This window comes from Aureococcus anophagefferens, assembly GCF_000186865.1.
Source record: "Aureococcus anophagefferens unplaced genomic scaffold AURANscaffold_22, whole genome shotgun sequence".
Lineage (NCBI taxonomy): Eukaryota > Pelagophyceae > Pelagomonadales > Pelagomonadaceae > Aureococcus > Aureococcus anophagefferens.
This window is the reverse complement of record NW_008705582.1, coordinates 60,454-70,510: the sequence shown is the minus strand read 5'-3', so window position 1 is coordinate 70,510 and position 10,057 is coordinate 60,454. Positions and strand designations below refer to the sequence as shown.

The window sequence follows — 10,057 nt, the reverse complement described above, 5'->3', positions numbered from 1 at the left end:
GCCAAGAAGAAGAAGAAGAAGCGGTCGCACCGCCGCGGCCCCGCGCCGCCCGCCGAGATCAGCGAGTACGAGCGCACGCGCATGCGCAACATCGCCGCGGGCAACAAGAAGCTCTACTCGCTCGGCCTCATCCACCCGCCGCCGGAGGTCGTCGCCGACCCCGAGCACTCCTGGTGGTCCGAGCGCGCGAGGACCCGCGTCTTTTCGCGTTCGCGCCTTCGACGCGCGCGCTCCCGCAGGCCCAGTCGTGAGCCTCGGACCACGATGCCATCCCCCAAGCTCCCCTGTCTACGAACCCCTGCATGCACCATCAAGCGCCCCAGCGCTTCCCCGAGCGGCCCGCGCCCGACGCAGTCGCCCCGCGCCCCGCCGCCCCGATAAAAAGGCCCTCCGCCACAGCTCCTGGAAGCGAGAGCACAAGGTTAGGGCGCCGCGAGTGCGGTCAGGACCGCGGCCGCGCGCGCCGCGCCGCGGCCGGGCCCTCGCCGTCGACGGCGGACGCGTAGGCGTCGTCGACGGCGTTGCGCTTCGGCGGCGAGGGCGGGCGGGGGCTCGCGCCGGAGACCTTGCGGGACCGCCGCGCGCCGCTGAGGCGCGCGCCGCCGCCGTAGGTCCGGTCCACGGACCGCTCGGGCCGGCTGAGCTCGGGCTCCGAGAGGCGGCCGCGCGGCGCCGCGTCCGCGCGCGCGGGCGACGTCGGGCTCCAGTCGTCGTCGAGGTCCGCGGCGGCGGGCGCCGCGCCGAGCCAGGGCGGCGGCGGCGGCGGCCGCGCCGCCGCGCGGCCGGGCAGCGCGAGGGCCATGGGCACCTCGGGCCCGTCGAGGAGCGCGCGCGCGTCCTCGGCGTCCGGCCGCTCGATGGCGAAGAGGCGGTCGTCCTCCTCGAAGCCCCGCTCGTAGGCCGGCAGGGGCGCCGCGCCGCCGGCCTCGCGCGCGAGCTTGGCCGCGACGGCCTCCGCGCCTGTGCCGGAGACAACCAGTGGCATGGACCGGTCAAAACTTCGAACCTCTCTCGCTCGGTTAAGTCGAATCGGCTGATTTTTGGACGGCTCGTTTTCTCTCGGCGGGTTCTCGACTCCGAACCAAAAGAATGTCTCAAATCCATGCGAATGCTCACATGGAAGTCGTGTGGCATCTTTTTCCCGCGCGGCTCCGCGCGGCCCTCGAGGCGCGCGAGGTGTTCGCGGACGAGGGGGTAGCGCGGGTCCCGGGGCCCCATGCGCTCGAGCTCGCGCACGAGGGACCGCCGCAAAGTCTCGATGCGCTCGACCTCGGCCGTGTGGCCGTCGAGGGGCCGCGTCGTCTCCATGACCTCGTCGTACGTCATCGACGGCACGGGGTGGCGGCGGCCGTAGGCGCCCGACGCGCAGAAGAGCGTCGACAGCGCCTCGCCGAGGACGCTGTCGCTCGCGTCGAGGTCCTCGTCGGAGTCGTCGGCGGACGCCGCGGGGAGCCGGCCGGGCGACGACACGTGGGCCACGCGCAGCTCCTCGCAGTCGTCGGAGCGGTCGCGCCGGTCCTTCCCGTGGACGATGCCGCCCATGCAGGTCACGGCGCACGTCTCCTGGAACAGGGACGACGCCGGGGCCGGCCGGGCCGCCATCGTGGCCGCGGGCGGCCCGTCCCACGGAGAGCAGCCTCGGAGAGCAGCCCCCGATATTCGAGGCGGGCACCTTGAAGGGCAACGAGATGAAAAACTAGGAGTTAGGTCTACGAATCCGCCCAGACGCGCCGGGGGCCGTAGTCGAGGAGGCCTAGGCGCTACCTACGCATCCGCCCAGACGCGCCGGAGGCCGTAGTCGAGGAGGCGGCCCTCGTCGTCGCCGAGGCCGTGGGCCGCGCCCCCGACGCTCACGAGGGCCACGCGCGGCCCGAGCGCGGCGGCGTCGGCCGCGACGCGGGACCGCGGCATCGTCGCGTCGTCCGTTCCCGAGAGCAGGACGACGGGGAACGCGCCGCCGCCGCGCGACGCGACGGGCGGCGGCGCGGTGCCGTTGACGCCGACGAAGCCCGCGACGCGCGCCGGCGCCCGCAGCGCGGCGTCGAGCGCGACCGCGACGCCCTCCGAGTAGGCCGCGACGTAGACCGTGCGCCCGTCGCCGGCCTCGCGGCGGATCACCGCGGCGACGCGCGCGCTCGCGGCGTCGAGGGACGCGGCGGTCGGCGTCCAGCCGTCGGCTTCGTAGTCGAGCCACGCCGTCCGGTCCTCCGCGTGCGCCGGCGCGCCGGGGAGCACGACGCGGCCGAGGGCCGCGAGCCGGCCGCGCGGCGTAGGTGCTCGGCAGGCCGCCGCGGCCGTGGACGTAGACGAGCGTCGGCCCGCCGCCGCCCGGCTCGACGACGCGCTCCGCGCGGCACGCGTCGAGCGACACGCGCGCCGGCGCGGCCGGGTCCGCGCCCTCGGCCGCGAGCGCCCGCGCCGCCGCGCCGCCGACGGCGGCGCCGGCCTTGACGACGCGGTGCGCGAGCGGCTGGCCGCGGACCGCGCGCGCGCAGGCGATGGTCTCTCCCATGGTGCCGTGGCCGCCAGCGAGCGCCACGAGGTCGCGGCACGTCGCCACGCGGCCGCCCGGCACGCGCCGCAGCGCTGCGGCGTAGTCCAGCTTCTTCGCCGCGAGCGCGGGCCACGCGACGGCGGCGCGCAGGGCGTCGAGGGCGATGCTGGTGTCGTCGGTGCGCCTCCGCTTGCGGCGGCGCATCTCGCTCGTCGCTGAGCAAGACGCAACCACGGTCGTAGAGCAGCGTCTCAGCGGAATCCAGCAAGCTCGTCGCGCATCTCCATTGCGCTCGAGAGGTTTTGAGAGGGTTGAAAGTTCACGTTGAAGGCAAGGATGCCCTTAGGCTCTAGGGCGGCGCGAAGAGGACCTGCTCGAAGTACTTCCAGGCGACGGAGAAGACGGCGCCCTGGAGGCAGTTGACGAGGAGCCGCGTCTTGAGGCCGCGGCCGAGGAGCCCCCGGAGGCCGTCCTCGTCGAGGACGCGCCGCGCGACGTCCAGGGGCGACGCGTCGGCGTCGGGCGACGTCTGGACCTTGGTCTTGACGACGCGGAGGCCGTTGGAGCACACGTCGGACGCGCAGGACGCGGCGACGCCGAGCGCCGCGCGGCGCGCGAGCTTCTCGAGCCCGGGGTCCGCGGCGGGCAGGACGCCGTCGAGGTAGTTGTAGGTGAGGAACCAGGGGTAGTTGCCGACGAAGGTCGCCGCCGCCGCCGCGAGGCAGCCGCGCCAGAGCACCGCGGGCCCGTTCGCGGCGACGCGCGCGCCGAGGCCGTCGACGGAGCCCTCGACCTGGAGCGCCGTCTTGTACGTGTCCACGGGCGCGATGAGGATGCGCCAGCCCGCGGCGGCGACGGAGGCGCAGGCCTGGGACGCCGCGAGGGGCACGACGACGTCGACGCCCAGCGGGTTGCCGCCGTCCGCGAAGAACGCGACGACGAGCGCGGGCACGGCCGCGTTCGCCGCGGCGTCGCCGAAGCGGCTCAGGGGGCTCTGGACGAGGGCGTACTGGACGCCGCGGTAGAGCCGGGGCACGCCGCCCTCGGCGTAGAGGCTCCGGACCGTGGCGACCGTCGAGTTGCCGCCGTTCGAGTACTCGTAGTTCATGGCCGTGCGCAGCCACATGAGGCTCAGGACCTGGACGACGCCCGCCGACGCGCCGCTCAGGCCGCCGCCCAGGGCCTTGGTTACCAGCGGGCCCAGGGCCAGCGGCGGCGCCGCCGCGGCGCTCGCGATGACGAGCGGCAGCTGGGACGCCACGAGCGGCAGCTGGGACGCCACGTCCGCCGGCGCGAGCAGGGACGCCACGTCCGCCGGCGCGAGCGGCACGTAGTTCGCCGCGACGGCCGCGCGCCGCGGCGGCCGCGGCGCGACGAAGGTCGTGGCCAGCGGCAGCGACATGACCAGTAGCGCGGCGCGTCGAGCAAGCGCCATGATGAGCATGCTATGCTGAATCAGCACACGAGAGGAGAAGGTAATGTTTGCCGTAAAGTGCACACAAGCTTCTCCACACTGCTCTCCGGGGGCAATTGGTCTCTAATAGGCTTAGGCTAAGAGGCGCCCCCTCTCAAAACCCCCCACCCTTTTTGCGCCGAGCTCCCAGAGGCGGCGGCGGCGGCGAACTCGTCGTCGGCGAGCTCGAGCATCATGAAAAACGTGCGGAAGCCGACCAGCGGCTCGCAATCGGCGAACTAGTCGTCGATCTCCGGGCTTGAGAAGGTCGTCAAAGAGCGTCGTTCCGCGAACTGGTAGGCGAGGCCGTGGGCGCGGCGACGACGTCCGTGTAGCGGTCGGGGACCTCCGCGACGATGGTGTTCGTCGTCGAGACGGTCGAGCTCGTCGCGTGCGCGCCGACGGCGAGCGCGCTCGTCGCGCCGAGACGGTCGGCCGAGCGCGCAGCGTCGACGGCGTCCGCCGCGCGCGTTTCAGGGCTCCCGCGAGCAGCCGACGCGTTCAGCGCCCGCGTAGGGTCTGTCGGCGCCTAGGAGAGCGGCTCCGTGCCGCCGGAGCGGCTCGCGCGGACCGGGTCCGCCGAGGTTGACGCTCGGAACACGTTCCGGCCCGAGGCCGTGCCCGTACGCCGACGCCGTCGTCACACTCGACGCAGCGCCCAACGTAGGGGCGGGGGGTGCCGGGGCGCCCGGCGACGGGGTCGCAGGCGCCCGAGAGGGCCAGGGGTCGCGGCCAGCGACGTGCGCACGATCCGCTTCCACGGCTTCGGCGTCCGCTTCAAGCCGGCTGACCAAAAACCCCCCCACAAAAAAGGGGGGGGGTAAGACGTTTTTAGCGGGCGGCAAATGCAGTTTGCCGTAAAGTGCACACAAGCTTCTCCACACTGCTCTCCGGGGGCAGCCCGTCGATGTGGCGCGGTTGCACGCGTCTTCGGCGCGCCGCCGCTCGCCCGCAAACAAGGCGCTCTCGGCGGCTCGCGCGCATTCGCCCATGAGCCTGCGCCTCCGGTCGAGCATCGCGTCGCGGGACGACGCGACGCGGGCCCTGCGGCGCCTCAGCGCCGTGCGCGCCGTCAAGGACGACGAGCGGCGGCGCTTCTCCGCGGCCCTCGAGGCCCTGGGCCTCGGCGGCGCGGCGACGCTGTCCCCCGGCGACCTCGCGGCCGTCGTCGAGGCGCTCTGCGGGGGCCCCGCGGACGCCGACGGCTTGGCGTACGCGCGGCGCGAGGCGCTCCGGTGGCACCGGGGCCGCGCGGGCGCGGCGATCGCGCGGCCCGCGCGGAGCGACGCCGACGGCCGCGCGCCCGTCGCGGAGCTCGCGCTCCGGGGCGAGCGCGCGGCGCCCTGCGACGCGGCCGTCGCCGTCGCCGCCGCGGAACCGCCCGGCGCCGGCGACGGAAAAGAGTGATTCAAGATAGCTTCAACACGAGAGTTCCGCGCGCCATTGGTCCAGAGAAAGGATCCACGCTTCGAGATCGCTCCGAGAGATGATCGCTCGTCCAAGAATTAGCCGAAACGAGTGGAACATGACCGAGAGAGGAGCCTTTGAAGTTGGGAATTTCGCACTCTTTTCCTGCCCAGGCCCGGCGCCGGCGACGGCGACGACCTGCCCGAGGGCGCGGCGCCGCGGGCCGTGCAGCGCTACCGGCGCTACCTCGCCCACGCGGCCCTCCTCGACGACGCCTGCGCGCGCTACGGGGACGGGGAGGGCGTCGTGGGCCGCGACGCGCTGCCGAAGGCGCTCAAATTCCTCGTCGCGGAGACGGGGCCGCCGCGCGGCGTCTCGCGGCGCGACGCGGACCGCGTCCTCGACGACGTCGCCGCCGGGCGGCCGGGCCTCGACAAGTCCGAGCTCCTCAGCGCCGTCGCGAGCTTCCACCGCCGCCGGGCCGTCGACGCGCTCGCCGAGGTCGTCGAGTCGCGGCGCGCGTCCGCGGCCTGCGCGATCAGCTAGGCGCCCCCGTTCCCCCCGGTCGTCGCGGCGGGCGTCGTTTTAGCGGGCTCACTCCTCGGGCACGAAGGCGTCGTAGACGCCGACGGCGTTGACGAACTTGCGGCGCTTCTTGAGCGCGGCGGTGACCTCCTTCTGGATCTTGGTCTTGGGCTCCCAGTCGTCGAAGACGCGGGCGAAGGACGGCCGCGCCTTGGCGCGCGCGTAGTAGGCCTTGACGTGCTCGAGCTTCGTCTCGTCGTCGACGAAGTGGTCGAGGATCGCGAGCGAGTCCATGCGCTGGAGGAGGGGCACGCAGGCGGCGTCGGCGAGCGTGAAGGCGTCGCCGCAGAGGAAGGCGCGGCCGTCGGCGAGGAGCGCGTCGTAGCTCGCGAGGGCCGCCGCGACCTTTTGCACCGCGGGCTCCGTCACCGACGGCTCGATGCCTGGGCAGCAAAAGGGTGATTCAACGTCGCTTCAATGTGAGTGTTCCGCGCGCGCGCGTTTCAAAAACAGCACCCACGCTTCGAGGCCGTTCCGAGAGATGATCGCTCGTCCAAAAATCAGCCAAAACGAGTGGAAAACGGCCGAGATCGGAGCCTTTGAAGTTGGGAATTTCGCTCTCTTTTGCTGCCCTGCTCGATGCGCAGGTAGAAGAGGTTGAAGAGGATGCGGTTCAGGGGGATCATGGGGTTCGGGTGCTTCATGAGCGCGTAGAAGTTCTTGGAGAAGCCGTAGTGCTTGTGGCTGTAGGACACGGACTGGAGCCCGAAGAGGCCGATCGCGTTGCCCCAGCAGTGCTCGAACTTCGACAGCGACTTGGGCCTTAGATCGATATCGCACTCGTCGACGATCGCCTCCATGCGCCGCTTCTCCTCGGCGCCGCAGGGCACGAGGCTCGCGTCGCCGTCGAGGCACTCCTCGACGTAGCGGACGATCGTCGACGCGTCGAGCACCGGCGTGCCCCGGTGCACGAGCACGGGCACGGTGCCCGTCGGGTTCCGCGCGAGGTGGGCGTCCTTGAGGTGGTCGTACTTGCCGTAGCGCCCGATGTCGACGTGGACGAGGCGCACCTTCCCGCCGAGGCCCACCTCCTCGAGCGCGAGCCGCACCTTCGCGCAGCAGGGGCTGTCGTGGAAGTAGTAGAGCTCGATCTCGGCCTTGGCGGGCACCTCCCGGTCCTGGGGGCCGCAGAGCGGGACGAGGCGCCGGATGCGCGCGATGCAGAAGATCATGAGCCCCTGGACGAGGAGGAAGATGGGCAGCATGACCATGACGGGCAGCAGCGTCAGCCAGGACATGAGCTGCTTGTACTTCTGCATCTTGATCATGCTCTTCGCCATCTCCGACGCCCACATGGCGGCCGCGGGGGGGTGGCCGGCGGACGCCGCCGCCGGGGAGGATGCGGGGTCGCGGAGCGCGGCGCTCGGTTATCCACGCGGATGCCCGCGGAAGGCGCTGTGCGGAGCAGTTTTTTTTATTATTCTTTTTTGGGCAGCGTATGGAGATCGGCTGCTGCGCACGTCCCGCCCGCCCTCCTTCATTTGCAAACGCCCGACATGGACCTCGATCGCGTACGCGCGGAGGCGCTCAAGGCTGGGCTCGTCGAGGTCTACTACAATCCCGAGTCGCGCGTCGTTTCGTTCGCAGCGCCCGATGGCCAGGCTTTCGTGCAGCGCATCAACGTGTACTACACAACTGGGACCATTGGGACCTGCCTTGATCATCCACGCCAGGGAAAGACGCAGCTATTCCGCCGCAACGTCGACCTCGCGTTGCTCGCGCAGCTCTTCCGACATCCGCGGACACACACGGGGGCCGGCTACCACCGTCGCAACGCATGGGACCTCGATGGTGGCTCGGCTGATCATCGAGGCGTCGACGACCGCTGCGAATCCGTGCCGAAGCGCGCCGATGTCGATCCACTTGACGAGGAAGCCGAGCTTCGCGCGCAAGCGGCGCGGCTCCAGAAAGACTTGGCAGACGTGAACGCGTGCCTCGCCGCGTGCGTCAAGCGCCGCGAAGCGGAAGAGCGGCGCAAAGCCAAGTTGATAGAACAGGCGGCGCAGGTGCAGCTTGCATGTCGTCGCGTCGCGCGAGGAACGAAAAGGGTGTTCTGGCTCCCGGATGCCAAATCTGTGAGTGAGATGTTTCGCGATGACGTGACGTGCGTTGCCACAAATGGAACAGCGACCATCATGCTGTACGAAGATGGTGGCTGGGCATTCACAGGTGGCCTGACCAAATATCTTTACAACAAACTCAATGGCCGCCAAAAAAGCCTGCCGTCGCCAGATTATGTTGCGCTCGGCAGCATGGACCGTTACTACATCAAGTTCGCGGACGGCAAGTCCGAATGGTGCGGGTGCGATGAACTGACCAAAACACTGAACGAGTCGTCTCGGTGTGTGAAGACTGTCGCTTTTGGTGAAGCTTGGGACTCTTTCTTCGTCGTGTTCGACGACGGCTGCTGGGCGTGTAGAGCTGTCCCAGATGGCCTCAGCAAGAAGCTCAAGGCGCGCGACAAAAAGGCGGACCTCAAGTGCGTCTCGCTCGGCGGAGACGGCGCGTGGTATCTCGAAGCAATGAATGGGAACTCCTGGTTCGGCGGTGTCCACGGAATGACGATGTCAGAGATAAGGAAAATCAAGGATCGAGTGACATTTCGAGTGACATTCCTGGATTTCGGATCCTACGCCGACGTATACTACCACGGCACCCAATTCTTCGCGCGATACGAGTAGTGCTTATAGCCGGTGGTGGGCCTGGTGCCCCGCGGCGACGATGGCGCGCGGCGTCGTGGGCCGGTTGCCCGGGACCTTGTAGTGGATGGCGGGCTTGTCCGCGGGCGGCGACGGCGAGAGGTACTGGCGCTGGAGGAGGAGGTCCATCTTCTCCGCGGACGACGGGGGCCCGCGGGGCGCCGGCGACTCGGTCTGCCACTTGCCGTTGACGAAGTTGAGCTTGCCGCGCTTCGGCGGCGCGGACTGGGGCCGCGGCGGGTGCCGGGCCGGGGCCTTGGCGGGCGCGGCGTGCTTGACGTCGAGCGTGGGCACGAAGCGCGGCGCGTCGCCGCCGCCGAGGAAGTCGAGGACGTCGAAGGGGTCCGACGCCTCCGGGTGCGGCCCCGTGGGCCGGTTGCAGGAGATGCACACCTGCGCGGTCGTGCCCGCGGGCGGGTGCGGCCGCCGGGGCTCGAGCGCGCCGTCCGCGACGCGGCCGACGAGCGCGTCGAGCTCGCGCTCCATGGCCCCGAGGCGCGCGACGAGCTCGTCCTGGCGCACGCCGGGCCCGACGCCGCTGTGCTCGAGCCAGTCGCGGAGGATGGGCTTGAGCACGTTCGGCAGGTTGTGGCGCGTCGCGCGGTCCGCGGCCTCGGTCGCCGCGCGCGTCGCGACGCGCTCGAGGGCGTCGATGCGGCCCGCGGCGGCGTTGACCTCCTCGACCTGCTCCGCGGCCCAGGCCGCGAGCTTGTCGAGGTGCGCGGCCTCGCGCTCGCGCCGGCCCGCGTCGCGCGCCTCGTGGTCCGCCATGCGGCGCACGTGCGCGTCGACGTCGTCGCAGCGCCGCTCCAGGCCGTCGGCGATGCCCTCGCAGGTCGCCAGGGCGCCGCGGTGCTCCGCGGCGCCGGCCTCGAAGCGCTCCGCGTACTTCTCCTGCTTGAACTCGAACTCGCCCTGGAACCGGCGGAGCGCGCGGAGCTCGGCCTCGATGGTGCCCTGGCGGCTCGCGTTCGCGTTCTCGACCTCGACGGCGGCCTCGGCGGCGGCGATGGCCGCCGCGGACTGGCGCAGGCCCCGGTCGCACGTCGCCTCGACGGTCAGCGCGAGCGCGAGGACGCGCTCGGCCTTGTCGTCGGCCTCGGACGCGCGCTCGAGCGCGAGGTCCGCGGCCTCGCGGAGCGGCGCGGCGAGGGCCTCGAGCGCCGCGGCGGGCGCGGGCGCCGCGGGCGCGGCGGCGACCGCGGGGGGCGCCGCGGCGGTGACCGCGGACGCCTCGTACGCGCGCCGCGCGCGCTCCTCGGGCGTCATCGACGCCTCCTCGGCCTTGCGCTTCTTCGCGGCCGCGCGCTCCGCGCGCTTCTCCTTGCGCTTCTGCTCGTAGGACTTGCCCGCGTCCTCGCCCGCGGGCTCCGGCGCGGCGGCGGCGGCGGCCTCGGGCGCGGCGGCGGCGGCGGCCTC

General features: G+C 71.8%; 4 protein-coding genes across 4 annotated transcripts in view; 1 reads left to right on the top strand and 3 right to left on the bottom strand.

Annotated features, from left to right (window-relative positions):
• Nucleotides 1–2,843: 2,843 nt before the first annotated feature.
• On the bottom strand, nt 2,844–3,896 carry AURANDRAFT_30953 (hypothetical protein; the record flags this gene model as incomplete). The annotated part of the gene is made up of 1 exon (XM_009041549.1): nt 2,844–3,896. One exon carries the CDS (start codon nt 3,894–3,896, stop codon nt 2,844–2,846), a length of 1,053 nt encoding a protein of 350 aa, XP_009039797.1.
• A 1,041-nt stretch (nt 3,897–4,937) lies between these two features.
• Nucleotides 4,938–5,900, top strand: AURANDRAFT_66371 (hypothetical protein; the record flags this gene model as incomplete). The annotated part of the gene is made up of 2 exons (XM_009041639.1): nt 4,938–5,350; nt 5,528–5,900. The coding sequence occupies 2 exons, from the start codon at nt 4,938–4,940 to the stop codon at nt 5,898–5,900; spliced, it is 786 nt and encodes a 261-aa protein (XP_009039887.1).
• Nucleotides 5,901–6,439: 539 nt separating this feature from the next.
• On the bottom strand, nt 6,440–7,234 carry AURANDRAFT_66370 (hypothetical protein; the record flags this gene model as incomplete). The annotated part of the gene is made up of 1 exon (XM_009041548.1): nt 6,440–7,234. One exon carries the CDS (start codon nt 7,232–7,234, stop codon nt 6,440–6,442), a length of 795 nt encoding a protein of 264 aa, XP_009039796.1.
• A 1,389-nt stretch (nt 7,235–8,623) lies between these two features.
• The window catches only part of AURANDRAFT_66369 (hypothetical protein), a gene marked incomplete at both ends in the record, with an annotated part of 3,024 nt that continues 1,590 nt past the window's right edge, over nt 8,624–10,057 (bottom strand). Inside the window, one exon of the mRNA XM_009041547.1 lies at nt 8,624–10,054. Within this exon, the coding sequence (XP_009039795.1) occupies nt 8,624–10,054 (1,431 nt within the window). The remainder of the gene's footprint in view (nt 10,055–10,057) is intronic.